This window comes from Somniosus microcephalus, unplaced genomic scaffold (assembly GCF_052327205.1).
Source record: "Somniosus microcephalus isolate GS21.2 unplaced genomic scaffold, FLI_Smic_1.0 unresolved_chr2, whole genome shotgun sequence".
In the NCBI taxonomy this organism is placed as follows: Eukaryota; Metazoa; Chordata; class Chondrichthyes; order Squaliformes; family Somniosidae; genus Somniosus; species Somniosus microcephalus.
The window spans coordinates 16,839,800-16,864,193 of NW_028225180.1; the positions used below are offsets into that span (position 1 = coordinate 16,839,800).

The 24,394-nt window shown below is 51.5% G+C and overlaps 1 protein-coding gene across 2 annotated transcripts in view; it reads right to left on the bottom strand.

Moving 5' to 3' along the window:
• The window catches only part of LOC147092198 (fructose-bisphosphate aldolase B-like), a 62,050-nt gene extending 38,168 nt beyond the window's left edge, over nucleotides 1-23,882 (bottom strand). The window contains exons 1-2 of one of the 2 annotated variants that reach the window (XM_085975872.1): nucleotides 23,809-23,882; nucleotides 14,680-14,799 (exon numbers count right to left, since the gene is read on the bottom strand). In XM_085975872.1, coding sequence (XP_085831998.1) covers nucleotides 14,680-14,791 — 112 coding nt within the window. In that variant the 5' untranslated portion in view covers nucleotides 14,792-14,799; nucleotides 23,809-23,882. Of the gene's footprint in view, nucleotides 1-13,922; nucleotides 14,036-14,679; nucleotides 14,800-23,808 lie in introns of those variants that run through there. The other variant, XM_085975873.1, reaches the window with a different exon arrangement.
• Between the last annotated feature and the right edge of the window lie 512 nt (nucleotides 23,883-24,394).

Here is a 24,394-nt window from a genome sequence, read left to right on the forward strand (position 1 = left end):
CCTCGGCTGCGTAGTGGAGAACGGAATCATCGGCCCCGACCCCGAAAGAATGCGCCCCCTCATGGAGCTACCCCTCCCCCACTGCCCTAAAGCACTTAGGAGAACCCTGGGGCTTTTCGCCTACTATGCCCAATGGGTACCCAATTACGCGGACAAAGCCAGACCCCTCCTGAAAGCCACTTCCTTCCCCCTCACGGAGGAGGCGTGCGCGGCCTTCTCCCTCATTAAGGGAGACATAGCCAAGGCCACGATGCACGCAGTGGACGAGTCCATCCCCTTTCAGGTGGAGAGCGACGCATCCGACTTCGCCTTAGCCGCCACCCTAAACCAGGAGGGGAGGCCAGTGGCCTTCTTCTCAAGGACCCTACAGGGCCCCGAGATCCGACATTCGTCGGTCGAGAAAGAGGCCCAGGCGATCGTGGAGGCAGTACGGCGCTGGAGGCACTACCTGGCAGGCAAACGATTTACCCTCCTCACCGACCAGCGTTCGGTGGCTTTCATGTTTAATAACAAGCTGAAGGGCAAAATCAAGAATGACAAGATTTTGAGATGGAGAATCGAGCTCTCCACCTACGATTATGAGATCTTGTACCGGCCAGGCAAGCTGAACGAATCCCCTGATGCCCTTTCACGAATGACATGCGCCAGCGCGCATATCGATAGGCTTCAGACCCTCCACGACCAGCTCTGCCACCCCGGAGTCACCAGACTCTACCATTTCATTAAGGCCCGCAACCTGACCTACTCCATCGAGGAGGTCAGGACCATGACCAGGAACTGCCAGACCTGTGCGGAGTGCAAACCGCACTTCTATAGGCCGGACCGAGCAAGCCTGATCAAGGCCACCCGCCCCTTCGAGCGCCTGAGCATCGACTTTAAGGGGCCCCTCCCGTCCTCTGACCGTAATGTGTACTTCCTCAACATCGTTGATGAGTACTCCCGTTTCCCCTTTGCCTTCCCCTGCCCCGACATGACCAGTAGCACGGTCATTAAGTGCCTGAATGCCCTCTTCGCCTTGTTCGGGTTCCCGAACTATATACACAGCGACCGGGGCTCCTCCTTCATGAGCGAGGAACTCCGGCAATTCCTCCTAGAGAGAGGTATTGCAGCAAGCAGGACCACCAGCTACAACCCCAGAGGTAACGGTCAGGTGGAAAGAGAGAACGCGACGGTATGGAAGGCCGTCCTCTTAGCCTTAAAGTCTAAGGGCCTCCCAACCTCCCGCTGGCAAGAAGTCCTCCCGACAGCGCTGCACTCCATCCGGTCATTACTTTGCACGGCCACTAACACCACCCCCCATGAACGAATGTTCGTTTTCCCCAGGAAGTCGACTACGGGAACCACTCTACCAACCTGGCTGACCGCCCCGGGGCCGGTCTGGCTGCGGAAACACGTGAGGACCCATAAAACGGACCCCCTGGTCGAGAGGGTGAACCTCCTGCACGCCAACCCCCAGTACGCCTACGTGGCGTACCCAGACGGGCGGGAGGACACTGTCTCCCTACGAGACCTCGCACCCTCAGCCGATCCGGAAACACCGCCACCACCCCCCCCAACCTCAGTCCAGGTAGACGGCATGCCGGAACCCCACGAGCCCTCGCCGACCACGCAAACACCAGCATCAACACCGGATAAGGCACCAGCACCGGATAAGGCAACACCACCGCTGCGGCGATCGGAGAGGCTTACGAAGCCTCCGGACAGACTGACCTACCAGAATTGGTAGTACACTTCACCCCGCCGGACTTAATTCTAAACAAGGGGTGAATGTGGTAAACCACGTTCACTATCGTATCACTGTTAGTAGTTAGCACTGTTCACCACTGTTCGTTATAACTGTATCACTGACCACTATTGTATCACGGTACGAGGTCGCCTCTTGCCACACTGCTATACCTGGGATGACCACTGCCGACTCCGCCTTGGCTCCACCCACCAGGCCAGGTATAAAGGTGAGCGACTGGCTGGTATTCCTCCTGCTTGGATCGGATCACCCACGAGAGTGGGCTCTGTTATTTAGTCAATAAAAACCTTTAGTCACCTTCGTAACTCTTCGCCTTTTATTGGAGGAATTGATAGGTATATCACTCACACACACTGAAATCACTATTAAAGGAGCGTTCCTTCACACCCGGGCTCACACACACTGAAATCACTATTAAAGGAGCGTTCCTTCACACCCAGGCTCACACACACTGAAATCACTATGAAAGGAGTGTTCCTTCACACCCGGGCTCACACACACACTGAAATCACTATTAAAGGAGCGTTCCTTCACACCCGGGCTCACACACACTGAAATCACTATTAAAGGAGCGTTCCTTCACACCCACACTGAAATCACTATTAAAAGGAGCGTTCCTTCACACCCGGGCTCACACACACACTGAAATCACTATTAAAGGAGCGTTCCTTCACACCCGGGCTCACACACACTGAAATCACTATTAAAGGAGCGTTCGTTCACACCCGGGCTCACACACACACTGAAATCACTATTAAAGGAGCGTTCCTTCACACCCGGGCTCACACACACACTGAAATCACTATTAAAGGAGCGTTCCTTCACACCCGGGCTCTCACACACACTGAAATCACTATTAAAGGAGCGTTCCTTCACACCCGGGCTCACACACGCTGAAATCACTATTAAAGGAGCATTCCTTCACACCCGGGCTCACACACACACTGAAATCACTATTAAAGGAGCGTTCCTTCACACCCGGGCTCACACACACACTGAAATCACTATTAAAGGAGCGTTCCTTCACACCCGGGCTCACACACACACTGAAATCACTATTAAAGGAGCGTTCCTTCACACCCGGGCTCACACACACTCTGAAATCACTATTAAACGAGCGTTCCTTCACACCCGGGCTCACACACACACTGAAATCACTATTAAAGGAGCGTTCCTTCATACCCGGGCTCACACACACACTGAAATCACTATTAAAGGAGCGTTCCTTCACACCCGGGCTCACACACACACTGAAATCACTATTAAAGGAGCGTTCCTTCACACCCGGGCTCACACACACACTGAAATCACTATTAAAGGAGCGTTCCTTCACACCCGGGCTCTCACACACACTGAAATCACTATTAAAGGAGCGTTCCTTCACACCCGGGCTCACACGCACTGAAATCACTATTAAAGGAGCGTTCCTTCACACCCGGGCTCACACACACACTGAAATCACTATTAAAGGAGCGTTCGTTCACACCCGGGCTCACACACACACTGAAATCACTATTAAAGGAGCGTTCCTTCACACCCGGGCTCACACACACTGAAATCACTATTAAAGGAGCGTTCCTTCACACCCGGGCTCACACACACACTGAAATCACTATTAACGGAGCATTCCTTCACACCCGGGCTCTCACACACACTGAAATCACTATTAAAGGAGCGTTCCTTCACACCCGGGCTCTCACACACACTGAAATCACTATTAAAGGAGCGTTCCTTCACACCCGGGCTCACAAACATAGTGAAATCACTATTAAAGGAGCGTTCCTTCACACCCGGGCTCACACACACACTGAAATCACTATTAAAGGAGCGTTCCTTCACACCCGGGCTCACACACACACTGAAATCACTATTAAAGGAGCGTTCCTTCACACCCGGGCTCACACACACACTGAAATCACTATTAAAGGAGCGTTCCTTCACACCCGGGCTCACACACACACTGAAATCACTATTAAAGGAGCGTTCCTTCACACCCGGGCTCACACACACACTGAAATCACTATTAAAGGAGCGTTCCTTCACACCCGGGCTCACACACACTGAAATCACTATTAAAGGAGCGTTCCTTCACACCCGGGCACACACACACTGAAATCACTATTAAAGGAGCGTACCTTCACACCCGGGCTCACACACACTGAAATCACTATTAAAGGAGCGTTCCTTCACACCCGGGCTCACACACACACTGAAATCACTATTAAAGGAGCGTTCCTTCACACCCGGGCTCACACACACACTGAAATCACTATTAAAGGAGTGTTCCTTCACACCCGGGCTCACACACACTGAAATCACTATTAAAGGAGCGTTCCTTCACACCCGGGCTCACACACACACTGAAATCACTATTAAAGGAGCGTTCCTTCACACCCGGGCTCACACACACTGAAATCACTATTAAAGGAGCGTTCCTTCACACCCGGGCTCACACACACACTGAAATCACTATTAAAGGAGCGTTCCTTCACACCCGGGCTCACACACACTGAAATCACTATTAAAGGAGCGTTCCTTCACACCCGTGCTCACACACACACTGAAATCACTAGTAAAGGAGCGTTCCTTCACACCCGGGCTCACACACACACTGAAATCACTATTAAAGGAGCGTTCCTTCATACCCGGGCTCTTACACACACTGAAATCACTATTAAAGGAGCGTTCCTTCACACCCGGGCTCACACACACTGAAATCACTATTAAAGGAGCGTTCCTTCACACCCGGGCTCACACACACACTGAAATCACTATTAAAGGAGCGTTCCTTCACACCCGGGCTCACACACACACTGAAATCACTATTAAAGGAGCGTTCCTTCACACCCGGGCTCACACACACACTGAAATCACTATTAAAGGAGCGTTCCTTCACACCCGGACTCACACACACTGAAATCACTATTAAAGGAGCTTTCCTTCACACCCGGGCTCACACACACACTGAAATCACTATTAAAGGAGCGTTCCTTCACACCCGGGCTCACACACACACTGAAATCACTATTAAAGGAGCGTTCCTTCACACCCGGGCTCACACACACTGAAATCACTATTAAAGGAGCGTTCCTTCACACCCGGGCTCAAACACACTGAAATCACTATTAAAGGAGCGTTCCTTCACACCCAGGCTCTCACACACACTGAAATCACTATTAAAGGAGCGTTCCTTCACACCCGGGCTCACACACACTGAAATCACTATTAAAGGAGCGTTCCTTCACACCCGGGCTCACACACACACTGAAATCACTATTAAAGGAGCGTTCCTTCACACCCGGGCTCACACACACTGAAATCACTATTAAAGGAGCGTTCCTTCACACCCGGGCTCAAACACACTGAAATCACTATTAAAGGAGCGTTCCTTCACACCCGGGCTCACACACACACTGAAATCACTATTAAAGGAGCGTTCCTTCACACCCGGGCTCACACACACACTGAAATCACTATTAAAGGAGCGTTCCTTCACACCCGGGCTCACACACACTGAAATCACTATTAAAGGAGCGTTCCTTCACACCCGGGCTCACACACACTGAAATCACTATTAAAGGAGCGTTCCTTCACACCCGGGCTCACACACACTGAAATCACTATTAAAGGAGCGTTCCTTCACACCCGGGCTCACACACACTGAAATCACTATTAAAGGAGCGTTCCTTCACACCCGGGCTCACACACACTGAAATCACTATTAAAGGAGCGTTTCTTCACACCCGGGCTCACACACACACTGAAATCACTATTAAAGGAGCGTTCCTTCACACCCGGGCTCACACACACTGAAATCACTATTAAAGGAGCGTTCCTTCACACCCAGGCTCACACACACACTGAAATCACTATTAAAGGAGCGTTCCTACACACCCGGGCTCACACACACACTGAAATCACTATTAAAGGAGCGTTCCTTCACACCCGGGCTCACACACACTGAAATCACTATTAAAGGAGCGTTCCTTCACACCTGGGCTCACACACACTGAAATCACTATTAAAGGAGTGTTCCTACACACCCGGGCTCACACACACACTGAAATCACTGTTAAAGGAGCGTTCCTTCACACCCGGGCTCACACACACACTGAAATCACTATTAAAGGAGCGTTCCTTCACACCCAGGCTCACACACACACTGAAATCACTATTAAAGGAGCGTTCCTTCACACCCGGGCTCACACACACACTGAAATCACTATTAAAGGAGCGTTCCTTCACACCCGGGCTCTCACACACACTGAAATCACTATTAAAGGAGCGTTCCTTCACACCCGGGCTCACACACACACTGAAATCACTATTAAAGGAGCGTTCCTTCACACCCGGGCTCACACACACTGAAATCACTATTAAAGGAGCGTTCCTTCAGACCCGGGCTCACACACACTGAAATCACTATTAAAGGAGCGTTCCTTCACACCCGGGCTCACACACACTGAAATCACTATTAAAGGAGCGATCCTTCACACCCGGGCTCACACACACTGAAATCACTATTAAAGGAGCGTTCCTTCACACCCGGGCTCTCACACACTGAAATCACTATTAAAGGAGCGTTCCTTCACACCCGGGCTCACACACACACTGAAATCACTATTAAAGGAGCGTTCCTTCACACCCGGGCTCACACACACTGAAATCACTATTAAAGGAGCGTTCCTTCACACCCGGGCTCACACACACACTGAAATCACTATTAAAGGAGCGTTCCTTCACACCCGGGCTCACACACACTGAAATCACTATTAAAGGAGGGTTCCTTCACACCCGGGCTCACACACACTGAAATCACTATTAAAGGAGCGTTCCTTCACACTCGGGCTCACACACACTGAAATCACCATTAAAGGAGCGTTCCTTCACACCCGGGCTCACACACACACTGAGATCACTATTAAAGGAGCGTTCCTTCACACCCGGGCTCACACACACTGAAATCACTATTAAAGGAGCGTTCCTTCACACCCGGGCTCACACACACACTGAAATCACTATTAAAGGAGCGTTCCTTCACACCCGGGCTCACACACACTGAAATCACTATTAAAGGAGCGTTCCTTCACACCCGGGCTAACACACACACTGAAATCACTATTAAAGGAGCGTTCCTTCACACCCGGGCTCACACACACTGAAATCACTATTAAAGGAGCGTTCCTTCACACCCGGGCTCGCACACACACTGAAATCACTATTAAAGGAGCGTTCCTTCACACCCGGGCTCACACACACACTGAAATCACTATTAAAGGAGCGTTCCTTCACACCTGGGCTCACACACACTGAAATCACTATTAAAGGAGCGTTCCTTCACACCCGGGCTCACACACACTGAAATCACTATTAAAGGAGCGTTCCTTCACACCCGGGCTCACACACACTGAAATCACTATTAAAGGAGCGTTCCTTCACACCCGGGCTCACACACACTGAAATCACTATTAAAGGAGCGTTCCTTCACACCCAGGCTCACACACACTGAAATCACTATGAAAGGAGTGTTCCTTCACACCCGGGCTCACACACACACTGAAATCACTATTAAAGGAGCGTTCCTTCACACCCGGGCTCACACACACTGAAATCACTATTAAAGGAGCGTTCCTTCACACCCACACTGAAATCACTATTAAAAGGAGCGTTCCTTCACACCCGGGCTCACACACACACTGAAATCACTATTAAAGGAGCGTTCCTTCACACCCGGGCTCACACACACTGAAATCACTATTAAAGGAGCGTTCGTTCACACCCGGGCTCACACACACACTGAAATCACTATTAAAGGAGCGTTCCTTCACACCCGGGCTCACACACACTGAAATCACTATTAAAGGAGCGTTCCTTCACACCCGGGCTCACACACACACTGAAATCACTATTAACGGAGCGTTCCTACACACCCGGGCTCTCACACACACTGAAATCACTATTAAAGGAGCGTTCCTTCACACCCGGGCTCTCACACACACTGAAATCACTATTAAAGGAGCGTTCCTTCACACCCGGGCTCACAAACATAGTGAAATCACTATTAAAGGAGCGTTCCTTCACACCCGGGCTCACACACACACTGAAATCACTATTAAAGGAGCGTTCCTTCACACCCGGGCTCACACACACACTGAAATCACTATTAAAGGAGCGTTCCTTCACACCCGGGCTCACACACACACTGAAATCACTATTAAAGGAGCGTTCCTTCACACCCGGGCTCACACACACACTGAAATCACTATTAAAGGAGCGTTCCTTCACACCCGGGCTCACACACACACTAAAATCACTATTAAAGGAGCGTTCCTTCACACCCGGGCTCACACACACACTGAAATCACTATTAAAGGAGCGTTCCTTCACACCCGGGCTCACACACACTGAAATCACTATTAAAGGAGCGTTCCTTCACACCCGGGCTCACACACACACTGAAATCACTATTAAAGGAGCGTTCCTTCACACCCGGGCTCACACACACTGAAATCACTATTAAAGGAGCGTTCCTTCACACCCGGGCTCACACACACACTGAAATCACTAGCAAAGGAGCGTTCCATCACACCCGGGCTCACACACACACTGAAATCACTATTAAAGGAGCGTTCCTTCATACCCGGGCTCTCACACACACTGAAATCACTATTAAAGGAGCGTTCCTTCACACCCGGGCTCACACACACTGAAATCACTATTAAAGGAGCTTTCCTTCACACCCGGGCTCACACACACACTGAAATCACTATTAAAGGAGCGTTCCTTCACACCCGGGCTCACACACACACTGAAATCACTATTAAAGGAGCGTTCCTTCACACCCGGGCTCACACACACTGAAATCACTATTAAAGGAGCGTTCCTTCACACCCACACTGAAATCACTATTAAAAGGAGCGTTCCTTCACACCCGGGCTCACACACACACTAAAATCACTATTAAAGGAGCGTTCCTTCACACCCGGGCTCACACACACTGAAATCACTATTAAAGGAGCGTTCGTTCACACCTGGGCTCACACACACACTGAAATCACTATTAAAGGAGCGTTCCTTCACACCCGGGCTCACACACACTGAAATCACTATTAAAGGAGCGTTCCTTCACACCCGGGCTCACACACACACTGAAATCACTATTAACGGAGCGTTCCTTCACACCCGGGCTCTCACACACACTGAAATCACTATTAATGGAGCGTTCCTTCACACCCGGGCTCTCACACACACTGAAATCACTATTAAAGGAGCGTTCCTTCACACCCGGGCTCACACACACTGAAATCACTATTAAAGGAGCTTTCCTTCACACCCGGGCTCACACACACACTGAAATCACTATTAAAGGAGCGTTCCTTCACACCCGGGCTCACACACACACTGAAATCACTATTAAAGGAGCGTTCCTTCACACCCGGGCTCACACACACTGAAATCACTATTAAAGGAGCGTTCCTTCACACCCACACTGAAATCACTATTAAAGGAGCGTTCCTTCACACCCGGGCTCACACACACTGAAATCACTATTAAAGGAGCGTTCCTTCACACCCGGGCTCACACACACTGAAATCACTATTAAAGGAGCGTTCCTTCACACCCGGGCTCACACACACTGAAATCACTATTAAAGGAGCGTTCCTTCACACCCAGGCTCACACACACTGAAATCACTATGAAAGGAGTGTTCCTTCACACCCGGGCTCACACACACACTGAAATCACTATTAAAGGAGCGTTCCTTCACACCCGGGGCTCACACACACTGAAATCACTATTAAAGGAGCGTTCCTTCACACCCCACACTGAAATCACTATTAAAAGGAGCGTTCCTTCACACCCGGGCTCACACACACACTGAAATCACTATTAAAGGAGCGTTCCTTCACACCCGGGCTCACACACACTGAAATCACTATTAAAGGAGCGTTCGTTCACACCCGGGCTCACACACACACTGAAATCACTATTAAAGGAGCGTTCCTTCACACCGGGCTCAAACACACTGAAATCACTATTAAAGGAGCGTTCCTTCACACCCGGGCTCACACACACACTGAAATCACTATTAACGGAGCGTTCCTTCACACCCGGGCTCTCACACACACTGAAATCACTATTAAAGGAGCGTTCCTTCACACCCGGGCTCTCACACACACTGAAATCACTATTAAAGGAGCGTTCCTTCACACCCGGGCTCACAAACATAGTGAAATCACTATTAAAGGAGCGTTCCTTCACACCCGGGCTCACACACACACTGAAATCACTATTAAAGGAGCGTTCCTTCACACCCGGGCTCACACACACACTGAAATCACTATTAAAGGAGCGTTCCTTCACACCCGGGCTCACACACACACTGAAATCACTATTAAAGGAGCGTTCCTTCACACCCGGGCTCACACACACACTGAAATCACTATTAAAGGAGCGTTCCTTCACACCCGGGCTCACACACACACTGAAATCACTATTAAAGGAGCGTTCCTTCACACCCGGGCACACACACACTGAAATCACTATTAAAGGAGCGTTCCTTCACACCCGGGCTCACACACACTGAAATCACTATTAAAGGAGCGTTCCTTCACACCCGGGCTCACACACACTGAAATCACTATTAAAGGAGCGTTCCTTCACACCCGGGCTCACACACACACTGAAATCACTATTAAAGGAGCGTTCCTTCACACCCGGGCTCACACACACTGAAATCACTATTAAAGGGGCGTTCCTTCACACCCGGGCTCACACACACACTGAAATCACTAGTAAAGGAGCGTTCCTTCACACCCGGGCTCACACACACACTGAAATCACTATTAAAGGAGCGTTCCTTCATACCCGGGCTCTCACACACACTGAAATCACTATTAAAGGAGCGTTCCTTCACACCCGGGCTCACACACACTGAAATCACTATTAAAGGAGCTTTCCTTCACACCCGGGCTCACACACACACTGAAATCACTATTAAAGGAGCGTTCCTTCACACCCGGGCTCACACACACACTGAAATCACTATTAAAGGAGCGTTCCTTCACACCCGGGCTCACACACACTGAAATCACTATTAAAGGAGCGTTCCTTCACACCCGGGCTCACACACACTGAAATCACTATTAAAGGAGCGTTCCTTCACACCCGGGCTCACACACACTGAAATCACTATTAAAGGTGCGTTCCTTCACACCCAGGCTCACACACACACTGAAATCACTATTAAAGGAGCGTTCCTTCACACCCGGGCTCACACACACACTGAAATCACTATTAAAGGAGCGTTCCTTCACACCCGGGCTCACACACACTGAAATCACTATTAAAGGAGCGTTCCTTCACACCCGGGCTCACACACACACTGAAATCACTATTAAAGGAGCGTTCCTTCACACCCGGGCTCACACACACTGAAATCACTATTAAAGGAGCGTTTCTTCACACCCGGGCTCACACACACACTGAAATCACTATTAAAGGAGCGTTCCTTCACACCCAGGCTCACACACACACTGAAATCACTATTAAAGGAGCGTTCCTTCACACCCGGGCTCACACACACACTGAAATCACTATTAAAGGAGCGTTCCTTCACACCCGGGCTCTCACACACACTGAAATCACTATTAAAGGAGCGTTCCTTCACACCCGGGCTCACACACACACTGAAATCACTATTAAAGGAGCGTTCCTTCACACCCGGGCTCACACACTGAAATCACTATTAAAGGAGGGTTCCTTCACACCCGGGCTCACACACACTGAAATCACTATTAAAGGAGCGTTCCTTCACACTCGGGCTCACACACAATGAAATCACCATTAAAGGAGCGTTCCTTCACACCCGGGCTCACACACACACTGAGATCACTATTAAAGGAGCGTTCCTTCACACCCGGGCTCACACACACTGAAATCACTATTAAAGGAGCGTTCCTTCACACCCGGGCTCACACACACACTGAAATCACTATTAAAGGAGCGTTCCTTCACACCCGGGCTCACACACACTGAAATCACTATTAAAGGAGCGTTCCTTCACACCCGGGCTAACACACACACTGAAATCACTATTAAAGGAGCGTTCCTTCACACCCGGGCTCACACACACTGAAATCACTATTAAAGGAGCGTTCCTTCACACCCGGGCTCACACACACACTGAAATCACTATTAAAGGAGCGTTCCTTCACACCCGGGCTCACACACACACTGAAATCACTATTAAAGGAGCGTTCCTTCACACCTGGGCTCACACACACTGAAATCACTATTAAAGGAGCGTTCCTTCACACCCGGGCTCACACACACTGAAATCACTATTAAAGGAGCGTTCCTTCACACCCGGGCTCACACACACTGAAATCACTATTAAAGGAGCGTTCCTTCACACCCGGGCTCACACACACTGAAATCACTATTAAAGGAGCGTTCCTTCACACCCAGGCTCACACACACTGAAATCACTATTAAAGGAGTGTTCCTTCACACCCGGGCTCACACACACACTGAAATCACTATTAAAGGAGCGTTCCTTCACACCCGGGCTCACACATACTGAAATCACTATTAAAGGAGCGTTCCTTCACACCCACACTGAAATCACTATTAAAAGGAGCGTTCCTTCACACCCGGGCTCACACACACACTGAAATCACTATTAAAGGAGCGTTCCTTCACACCCGGGCTCACACACACTGAAATCACTATTAAAGGAGCGTTCCTTCACACCCGGGCTCACACACACTGAAATCACTATTAAAGGAGCGTTCCTTCACACCCGGGCTCACACACACTGAAATCACTATTAAAGGAGCGTTCCTTCACACCCGGGCTCACACACACTGAAATCACCATTAAAGGAGCGTTCCTTCACACCCGGGCTCTCTCACACACACTGAAATCACTATTAAAGGAGCGTTCCTTCACACCCGGGCTCACACACACACTGAAATCACTATTAAAGGAGCGTTCCTTCACAACCGGGCTCACACACACACTGAAATCACTATTAAAGGAGCGTTCCTTCACACCCGGGGCTCACACACACTGAAATCACTATTAAAGGAGCGTTCCTTCACACCCGGGCTCACACACACACTGAAATCACAATTAAAGGAGTGTTCCTTCACACCTGGGCTCACACACACACTGAAATCACTATTAAAGGAGCGTTCCTTCACACCCGGGCTGACACACACACTGAAATCACTATTAAAGGAGCGTTCCTTCATACCCGGGCTCTCACACACACTGAAATCACTATTAAAGGAGCGTTCCTTCACACCCGGGCTCACACACACTGAAATCACTATTAAAGGAGCGTTCCTTCACACCCGGGCTCACACACACACTGAAATCACTATTAAAGGAGCGTTCCTTCATACCCGGGCTCACACACACACTGAAATCACTATTAAAGGAGCGTTCCTTCACACCCGGGCTCACACACACACTGAAATCACTATTAAAGGAGCGTTCCTTCACACCTGGGCTCACACACACTGAAATCACTATTAAAGGAGCGTTCCTTCACACCCGGGCTCACACACACTGAAATCACTATTAAAGGAGCGTTCCTTCACACCCGGGCTCACACACACTGAAATCACTATTAAAGGAGCGTTCCTTCACACCCAGGCTCACACACACTGAAATCACTATTAAAGGAGTGTTCCTTCACACCCGGGCTCACACACACACTGAAATCACTATTAAAGGAGCGTTCCTTCACACCCGGGCGCACACACGCTGAAATCACTATTAAAGGAGCGTTCCTTCACACCCGGGCTCACACACACACTGAAATCACGATTAAAGGAGTGTTCCTTCACACCCGGGCTCACACACAATGAAATCACTATTAAAGGAGCGTTCCTTCACACCCGGGCTCACACACACACTGAAATCACGATTAAAGGAGTGTTCCTTCACACCCGGGCTCACACACAATGAAATCACTATTAAAGGAGCGTTCCTTCACACCTGGGCTCACACACACACTGAAATCACTATTAAAGGAGCGTTCCTTCACACCCGGGCTCACACACACACTGAAATCACTATTAAAGGAGCGTTCCTTCACACCCGGGCTCACACAGACTGAAATCACGATTAAAGGAGCGTTCCTTCATATCTCGGCTCCCAAACTCACCCTGAAATTGTTAAATTCACACATGTCCCATTTCTCAAGCATCACCAGTGCTGTTCGACGACAGAAGGCCTCGCACCACATCCCCTAATTCCCCCCTGCAGAGGGGAAAGAGTTAAACCGACATCGCTGGCAGATTCACTGAATGGTGTAATAAAGACAATAATCTAATAGGCCTTTGCAGTAGTAAGCTTTTTCTAAGTTGCTGAACTGGCAGTTGAGATAACTGAAGAATGACATGTCGATGTTGAATGACTGATGACTGCAAACTGTGTAATGTGGAACCATAAGAGGCCTAAGAGGATGCAAGTTCTGTTCTGGCAAGAAAGTAAAACAATGAGTTGGAAGTGAAGAAGCCCAGAGAGGCAGGAAAGGAGGACAATGAGTCAGAAGTACAATGTTGGTAACACCTCATCTGTTACAAAGGTCATCGGTGTAACAGCAGCTTGTGGGATAATGGACATATTCGTTTCTGATAATAAAGGCGGTACTTTAATGCATAGGCAACCAATCAGTGAAGATACATGCGGGTCAAGGTCCAATCAGGTAGCAGGAATGAATTGTGCATGAGGTTGCCATGTGTATTTTAATGTATAAAAATGTAGGGCTTGCTGTAACAATTGGGAGAAGTCTGTCTAAAGACGGAGCAGACTGCCTCCCCACCGGTGCAATAAAGACAACTTGACTATCGATCTGAAAACCTTGTGTCGAGTGTTGCATTAAAATACTCCACAACAATACCCCCCCTCCCCTGACTCACCGACGGACTCGTCCGCTGCGAGAATGCCCTTCCCCGAAGCGACGATTCTCTGGGCAATGTCAGAAAGTTCACGCTTCTGTTCCGGAGTCAGTGTAACGAATTGGTGAGTCATGGCGAGAGCTGGGATAGAGAGAGAGGAGAGAGAGAGAGAGAGAGAGAGTGAGAGAGGGAGAGGAGTCAGCGAGGAGAAGCAAACAACAACAACATGCATTTATATAGCGCCTTTAACCTCGTAAAAGGTCCCAAGGTGCGCCACAGGAGCAATTATCAAACTAAATTTGACACCAAGCCGCATAAGGATATATTAGGGCAGGTGACCAAAAGCTTGGAGCATCTTAAAAAGGAGGAGAGGCGGAGAGGTTTAGGGAGGGAATTCCAGAGCTTGGGGGCCCAGGCAGCTGAAGGCACGGCCACCAATGGTGGAGCGATGGAAATCGGGGGATGTGCAAGAGGGCAGAATTGGAGGAGCGCAGAGATCTTAGAGGGCTGTAGGGGTTGGATATGGTTACAGACATAGGAAGGGTTGTAGGGGCTGGAGGAGGTTAGAGAGATAGGGAGGGTTGTAGGGGCTGGAGGAGGTTACAGAGATAGGGAGGGTTGTAGGGGCTGGAGGAGGTTACAGAGATAGGGAGGGGTGTAGGGGCTGGAGGAGGTTACAGAGATAGGGAGGGTTGTAGGGGCTGGAGGAGGTTACAGAGATAGGGAGGGTTGTACGGCTGGAGGAGGTTACAGAGATAGGGAGGGTTGTAGGGGCTGGAGGAGGTTACAGAGATAGGGAGGGTTGTAGAGGCTGGAGGAGGTTACAGAGATAGGGAGGGTTGCAGGGGCTGGAGGAGGTTACAGAGATAGGGAGGGTTGTAGGGGCTGGAGGAGGTTACAGAGATAGGGAGGGTTGTAGAGGCTGGAGGAGGTTACAGAGATAGGGAGGGTTGTAGGGGCTGGAGGAGGTTACAGAGATAGGGAGGGTTGTAGGGGCTGGAGGAGGTTACAGACATAGGAAGGGTTGTAGGGGCTGGAGGAGGTTAGAGAGATAGGGAGGATTGTAGGGGTTGGAGGAGGTTACAGAGATAGGGAGGGTTGTAGAGGCTGGAGGAGGTTACAGAGATAGGGAGGGTTGTAGGGGCTGGAGGAGGTTAGAGAGATAGGGAGGGTTGTAGGGGCTGGAGGAGGTTACAGAGATAGGGAGGGGTGTAGGGGCTGGAGGAGGTTACAGAGATAGGGAGGGATGTAGGGGCTGGAGGTTGTTACAGAGATAGGGAGGGTTGTAGGGGCTGGAGGAGGTTACAGAGATAGGGAGGGGTGTAGGGGCTGGAGGAGGTTACAGAGATAGGGAGGGTTGTAGGGGCTGGAGGAGGTTACAGAGACAGGGAGAGTTGTAGGGCTGGAGGAGGTTACAGAGATAGGAAGGGTTGTAGGGGCTGGAGGAGGTTACAGAGACAGGGAGAGTTGTAGGGCTGGAGGAGGTTACAGAGATAGGGAGGGTTGTCGGGGCTGGAGGAGGTTACAGAGATAGGGAGGGTTGTAGGGGCTGGAGGAGGTTACTGAGATAGGGAGGGTTGTAGGGGCTGGAGGAGGTTACAGAGATAGGGAGGATTGTGGGGGCTGGAGGAGGTTACTGAGATAGGGAGCGTTGTAGGGGCTGGAGGAGGTTACAGAGATAGGGAGGGTTGTGGGGGCTGGAGGAGGTTACTGAGATAGGGAGCGTTGTAGGGGCTGGAGGAGGTTACAGAGATAGGGAGGGTTGTAGAGGCTGGAGGAGGTTACAGAGATAGGGAGGGTTGTAGGGGCTGGAGGAGGTTACTGAGATAGGGAGGGTTGTAGGGGCTGGAGGAGGTTACAGAGATAGGGAGGGGTGTAGGGGCTGGAGGAGGTTACAGAGATAGGGAGGGTTGTAGGGGCTGGAGGAGGTTACTGAGATAGGGAGGGTTGTAGGGCTGGAGGAGGTTACAGAGATAGGGAGGGTTGTAGGGGCTGGAGGAGGTTACAGAGATAGGGAGGGGTGTAGGGGCTGGAGGAGGTTACAGAGATAGGGAGGGTTGTAGGGGCTGGAGGAGGTTACTGAGATAGGGAGGGTTGTAGGGGCTGGAGGAGGTTACAGAGACAGGGAGAGTTGTAGGGCTGGAGGAGGTTACAGAGATAGGAAGGGTTGTAGGGGCTGGAGGAGGTTACAGAGACAGGGAGAGTTGTAGGGCTGGAGGAGGTTACAGAGATAGGGAGGGTTGTAGGGGCTGGAGGAGGTTACAGAGATAGGGAGGGTTGTAGGGGCTGGAGGAGGTTACTGAGATAGGGAGGGTTGTAGGGGCTGGAGGAGGTTACAGAGATAGGGAGGGTTGTGGGGGCTGGAGGAGGTTACTGAGATAGGGAGCGTTGTAGGGGCTGGAGGAGGTTACAGAGATAGGGAGGGTTGTGGGGGCTGGAGGAGGTTACTGAGATAGGGAGCGTTGTAGGGGCTGGAGGAGGTTACAGAGATAGGGAGGGTTGTAGAGGCTGGAGGAGGTTACAGAGATAGGGAGGGTTGTAGGGGCTGGAGGAGGTTACTGAGATAGGGAGGGTTGTAGGGGCTGGATAAGGTTACAGAGATAGGGAGGGTTGTAGGGGCTGGAGGAGGTTACAGAGGTAGGGAGGGTTGTAGGGGCTGGAGGAGGTTACAGAGCTAGGAAGGGTATTAGGGTTGGAGGAGGATACAGAGATAGGGAGGGTTGTAGGGGCTGGAGAAGGTTACAGAGATAGGGAGGGTTGTAGGGGCTGGAGGAGGTTACAGAGAGGGGGATGGTTGTAGGGGCTGGAGGAGGTTACAGAGATAGGGAGGGTTGTAGGGGCTGGAGGAGGTTACAGAGATAGGGAGGGTTGTAGAGGCTGGAGGAGGTTACAGAGATAGGGAGGGCTGTAGGGGCTGGAGGAGGTTACAGAGAGGGGGATGGTTGTAGGGGCTGGAGGAGGTTACAGAGATAGGGAGGGTTGTAGGGGCTGGAGGAGGTTACAGAGATCGGGAGGGTTGTAGGGGCTGGAGGAGGTTACAGAGATGGGGAGGGGCGAGGCCAAGAAGGGATTTGAACATGAGGCTGAGAATTTTAAAATCGAGGCTCTGCTTAACCGGGGGCCAATGTAGGTCAGCGAGCCCAGGGGTGATGGGTAATCAGGACGTGGTGCGAGTCAGTTCAAGGAGTCCAGTGGACTGCAAAGCTCCTGACTCAGTGGGTCTCACTCTCTCTCTCGCCTCGGAGTCAGAAGGTCATGGGTTTTGAGCCCCATAATCCAGATGGACACTCCCCCAGTTGCCCATACTGAGGGAGCGCTGCACTGTCGGAGGGTCAGTACTGAGGGAGCGCTGCACTGTCGGAGGGTCAGTACTGAGGGAGTGCTGCACTGTCGGAGGGGCAGTACTGAGGGAGCGCCGCACTGTCGGAGGGGCAGTACTGAGGGAGCGCCGCACTGTCGGAGGGGCAGTACTGAGGGAGCGCCGCACTGTCGGAGGGGCAGTACTGAGGGAGCGCCGCACTGTCGGAGGGGCAGTACTGAGGGAGCGCCGCACTGTCGGAGGGGCAGTACTGAGGGAGCGCCGCACTGTCGGAGGGGCAGTACTGAGGGAGCGCCGCACTGTCGGAGGGGCAGTACTGAGGGAGCGCCGCACTGTCGGAGGGGCAGTACTGAGGGAGCGCCGCACTGTCGGAGGGGCAGTACTGAGGGAGTGCTGCACTGTCGGAGGGGCAGTACTGAGGGAGCGCCGCACTGTCGGAGGGGCAGTACTGAGGGAGGGCCGCACTGTGGCATTGGCTCCACCTTCTCATTGAAAATGAATGTTTGCCTTTATGCTGGATTTTCCTTGTTCAAGTCATGATGACTTGGAGGTTTGAGCTGTTGGCCAAAATCCAATTTGGACCAAGATTCTTACTGGAGTTAGGCAGATATCGCCACTCTCTTGTGCGAGAAGAATGGCAATTGCAGACGCTCCCTTAACCGAGCTGGAGGAGAGGCTTATCTGATCAATTAACACACTAGGCCCTGCCCTCTGCACACACACAGACCTGGGCCTGGTCACAGGTTGCTCAACCAAGGGTCAGAGTTCAACCAGGGAGAGCGTGCATGTGTGCACAAGGCAGTCATCAACAGACCTGGGCCAATATTTTTCCCACTTAACTAGCATCACGAACAACCAGATAATCTGGTGATCTATCCCACCGCTGTTTGTGGGAGCTTGCTGTGCGCAATCTGGCTGCCGCGTTTCCTACATTCCAACAGTGACTACACTTCAACAGGTATTTCACTGGCTGTGAAGCGCTTTGGGACATCCTGAGGTGGTGAAAGGCGCTGGAGGAATGTTTCTTTCGCTCTCTCTCCCTCCGCCTCTGCCTCCCTGATTCCCTCCACCTCCCTCTCTCCATCTCACTCCATCCACCTCGTGCTTCACCTCTGCCTCCCGCCATCCTACCACCTCTCTCTGTGTCTCGCTCTCTCTCTCTCCCTCCAGCTATCGCCCTCCATCCACCTCTCTCCATCCCGCCACCTCTCCCTCCTCTCAATTCAATTCAATTCAATTCGCTTTATTGGCATGATGACAAGGTACATCTTATGTTGCCAAAGCATCGAAAAACATTCATGTTTGTTCACAAAAATACAGATCTATCCATACAGTGTATAAACAGATATATCCCGGAGTGTATAAGTATACATTCATATAATTTGTATATACTCTTTTCTTATATTTACTGGTTGTCCCTCTGTTTATGGCAAGCTGTAACATAGTGTGCCGCTAAGGTTACACAATTTCTCTCTTCCCCTAGTAGGTATGGGAGTTTTTGGTCATCATTCAAATTTCTGAAATCCGGGCATATTTTTGTGAATTTTGGGTAGAAATTCTCCCTTATGCCCTGATATTTTCTACAAGCTGTGAGGAAGTGCATCTCTGTCTCCACCACTCCCTGACTGCAGTGAGAGCATATCCTGTCCTCTCTTGGTAGCCGGGTCTGCCTGTGTCTACCTTTTTCGATCGCCAGGTTATGTTCACTAAGTCTGTACCTTGTCAAGGTTTTTCTCAGTTTGCTATCCTTTACCCTGGTCAGGTAATCAGCCATGTTGTATTGTCTGTTTAGGGCCAAGTAGCAATTGTACAGCACCACTGCCTCCTCTCTCTACCTCTCCTCCCTTTCCTTGGACAAGGATGTGGTTTTCGAGGTGGGGAGAGGAGTAGAGCCGGAGGGAGTTTAGGGAGGGGGGGCGTCCCAGAACGTGGGGCCGAGTCAGGGCTGAAGGAGCAGCAGGGGCTGCCCGAAGAGGGTAAAGCTCACAGGGACAGAGGGATCGGGGAGGGAGTGTGGGAGGTGGAGGGCTTGGGGGGGGGCGCGGGGCAGGATTTACAGGACTCTGCTGAAACTGGATTGCCAAGCGGGTCCCTCCCCTCCCCCCACCACCATTTCACAGATTTCAAAAAAAGTGAATTCCTGCCCTCACCTTCAATAAAAACATTTTGAAAGGGCTAATGGAATGTTGGCCTTTATTATGTTTATAAAACACTGGTTCGGCCTCAACTGGAGTAGTGTGTCCAATTCTGGGCACCGCAATTTAGGAAGGATGTGAAGACCTCAGAGAGGGCGCAGAAAAGATTGACCAGAATGGTACCAGGGGATGAGGGACTTCAGTGATGCAGAGAGACTGGAGAAGTTGGGGTTGTTCTCCTTAGAGCAGAGAAGGTTAAGGGGAGATTGACCAGAATGGTACCAGGGATGAGGTACTTCAGTGATGCAGAGAGACTGGAGAAGTTGGGGTTGTTCTCCTTAGAGCAGAGAAGGTTAAGGGGAGATTGACCAGAATGGTACCAGGGATGAGGTACTTCAGTGATGCAGAGAGACTGGAGAAGTTGGGGTTGTTCTCCTTAGAGCAGAGAAGGTTAAGGGGAGATTGACCAGAATGGTACCGGGGATGAGGGACTTCAGTTACGTGGAGAGACTGGAGAAGCTGGGATTGTTCTCCTTAGAGCAGAGAAGGTCGAGAGGAGATTTGATAGAGGTGTTCAAAATCACGAGTGGTCTAGACAGAGTAGATAGAGAGAAACTGTTCCCATTGGCGGGACGGTCGAGAACCAGAGGACACAGATTTAAGGTGATTGGCAGAAGAACCAAAGGCGACATGAGGAAAAACCTTTTTACGCAGCGAGTGGTGAGGATCTGGAATGCACTGCCTGAATGGGTGGTGGAGGCAGACTCAATCGTGGCTTTCAAAAGGGAATTGGATAAGGACCTGAAGGAAAAGAAATTGCAGGGGTCCGGGGAAAGGGCGGGGGAGTGGGACTAGCGGAAGTGCTCTTGCAGAGAGCCGGCACAGGCTCGACGGGCCGAATAGCCTCCTTCTGTTCCTGTGTAACAGGCTCGAGGGGCCGAATGCCCTCCTCCTGTTCCTGTGTAACAGGCTCGAGGGGCTGAATGGGCCTCCTCCTGTTCCTATATAACAGGCTCAAGGGGCTGAATGGCCTCCTCCTGTTCCTGTGTAACAGGCTCGAGGGGTTGAATGGGCCTCCTCCTGTTCCTGTGTAACAGGCTCGAGGGGCTGAATGGGCCGCCTCCTGTTCCTGTGTAACAGGCTCGAGGGGTTGAATGAGCCTCCTCCTGTTCCTGTGTAACAGGCTCGAGGGGCTGAATGGCCTCCTCCTGTTCCTGTGTAACAGGCTCGAGGGGTTGAATGGCCTCCTCCTGTTCCTGTATAAACAGGCTCGAGGGGTTAATGGACCTCTTCCTGTTCCTCTGTAACAGGCTCGAGAGACTGAACGGCCTCCTCCTGTTCCTGTGTAACATGCTCGAGGGGTCTGAATGGCCTCCTCCTGTTCCTGTGTAACAGGCTCGAGGGGTTGAATGGGGCTCCTCCTGTTCCTGTGTAACAGGCTCGAGGGGTTGAATGGGCCTCCTCCTGTTCCTGTGTAACGGGCTCGAGGGGCTGAATGGCCTCCTCCTGTTCCTGTGTAACAGGCTCGAGGGGTTAATGGGCCTCCTCCTGTTCCTGTGTAACGGGCTCGAGGGGCTGAATGGCCTCCTCCTGTTCAACAGGCTCGAGGGGTTGAATGGGCCTCCTCCTGTTCCTGTGCAACGGGCTCGAGGGGCTGAATGGCCTCCTCCTGTTCCTGCGTAACAGGCTCGAGGTGTTGAATGGGCCTCCTCCTGTTCCTGTGTAACAGGCTCGAGGGGCTGAATGGGCCGCCTCCTGTTCCTGTGTAACAGGCTCGAGGGGTTGAATGAGCCTCCTCCTGTTCCTGTGTAACAGGCTTGAGGGGCTGAATGGCCTCCTCCTGTTCCTGTGTAACAGGCTCGAGGGGTTGAATGGCCTCCTCCTGTTCCTGTATAAACAGGGTCGAGGGGTTAATGGACCTCTTCCTGTTCCTGTGTAACAGGCTCGAGAGACTGAACGGCCTCCTCCTGTTCCTGTGTAACATGCTCGAGGTGTTGAATGGGCCTCCTCCTGTTCCTGTGTAACAGGCTCGAGGGGTTGAATGGGCCTCCTCCTGTTCCTGTGTAACAGGCTCGAGGGGTTGAATGAGCCTCCTCCTGTTCCTGTGTAACAGGCTCGAGGGGCTGAATGGGCCTCCTCCTGTTCCTGTGTAACAGGCTCGAGGGGCTGAATGGCCTCCTCCTGTTCCTGTATAAACAGGGTCGAGGGGCTGAATGGCCTCCTCCTGTTCCTGCGTAACAGGCTCGAGGGGTTGAATGGCCTCCTCCTGTTCCTGTGTAACAGGGTCGAGGGGCTGAATGGCCTCCTCCTGTTCCTGCGTAACAGGCTCGAGGGGTTGAATGGCCTCCTCCTGTTCCTGTATAAACAGGGTCGAGGGGCTGAATGGGCCTCATCCTGTTCCTGTGTAACAGGCTCGAGGGGCTGAATGGGCCTCCTCCTGTTCCTGTAACAGGCTCGAGGGATTGAATGGGCCTCCTCTTGTTTCTGTGTAACAGGCTCGAGGGGCTGAATGGCCTCCTCCTGTTCAACAGGCTCGAAGGGTTAATGGGCCTCCTCCTGTTCCTGTCTTCCTTCTCCTACCGAAGACACTGCCCCTTTTAAGAAAGGAATGCAGTCAGGTGGGCCACACACTGGTACATATGAAAGGACAGCTGTAAATTCCTTTCAAACAAGTTTGTGAAAAAAGAGTATTCTCCTGGGAGACAGAGGGGGAAAATATTAGCATTTTCTATGCTCACCAGGGAGGTTATACAGTGTCATTAGGGATGGGCAATAAATGCTGGCCTTGTCACCGACGGCAGATCCCGTGAACCAATAAAAATAGGTAAAAAAATAAATCACGCATAGAACTTAAAAATCATAGCACACATAAAAAAGAAAGAGTCCCCTGTATACCGCACCTTGCACCACCTCCCAATGCGCTTCAGAGCCAATGAAGTACTTTTATTGAACCGTAGTCACTGTTGTAATTTGGGAAACTCGGCAGATATATTTGCGCACAGCAAGCTCCCACAAACAGCAATGTGGTAAATATCCTGTGTTTTCTGGTGATGTTGGTTGAGGGATAAATATTGGGCCCAGGACACCGGGGAGAACTCCCCCTGCTCTTCTTCCAATAGTGGTCGTGGGATCTTTTACATCTACCCGAGAGGACAGCCGGGGTCTCGGTTTAACGTCGCATACAGAAAGACGGCACCTCCGCCAGTGCGGCGCTCCCTCAGTACTGCCCCTCCGACAGTGCAGCGCTCCCTCAGTACTGCCCCTCCGACAGTGCGGCGCTCCCTCAGTACTGCCCCTCCGCCAGTGCGGCGCTCCCTCAGTACTGCCCCTCCGACAGTGCAGCACTCCCTCAGTACTGCCCCTCCGACAGTGCGGCGCTCCCTCAGTACTGCCCCTCCGACAGTGCGGCGCTCCCTCAGTACTGCCCCTCCGACAGTGCAGCGCTCCCTCAGTACTGCCCCTCCGACAGTGCGGCGCTCCCTCAGTACTGCCCCTCCGACAGTGCGGCGCTCCCTCAGTACTGCCCCTCCGCCAGTGCGGCGCTCCCTCAGTACTGCCCCTCCGACAGTGCGGCGCTCCCTCAGTACTGCCCCTCCGCCAGTGCGGCGCTCCCTCAGTACTGCCCCTCCGACAGTGCGGCGCTCCCTCAGTACCGCCCCCCAGACATGCAGCACCTATAGGTGCTGTCTGGCTCACCTCTGGGTGCTGGGGTGTCCTGACTTGCTAGCTGGCAGAGATTTCCGTTTCTGGCGAATCCGCCCCCTGGAATCTTTATACCAGGTCGCTTTGTGGGCGGGGAGGTTGAAACCTACGTGTCTGACACGACACAAAGCTGCTGGTGGGGCGCTCCCGGAGCCCGCCTCTCATTGGCTCAGAGCCGGGCCAAACTTTCAACCAATCGGAGGGCGCAGGAGGGAGAAAACTTTGCGCTGAACAAAACTTTTCTTTGTTGAAACAGATCCGTGTAATCCGCACTTTATTTAATTTCAGCAACTTTTAAAACTCTTTCAATCCGCCCCTTGTTTATTTCAGCAACTTTTTAAAGTGAATTTCAACCTGTCCATTGCAGGGTCTATTTACAATTGGTGAACTGCGGGAATCCCCGGCTCAGAGTCAATTAAAAAAAGTCTTTTGAAACTTCTCGAGGTTTCAGTGCCACGCAGAGAGTTGCGAAAAGTGTTAATTTTTAACTTCCCCCTCCCCCCACTCTTCATGTCCCGTTTCTCCATTGCACACTCCCTGGATAGTATGTACACACACACAGGTAGGATAGCAAAACACA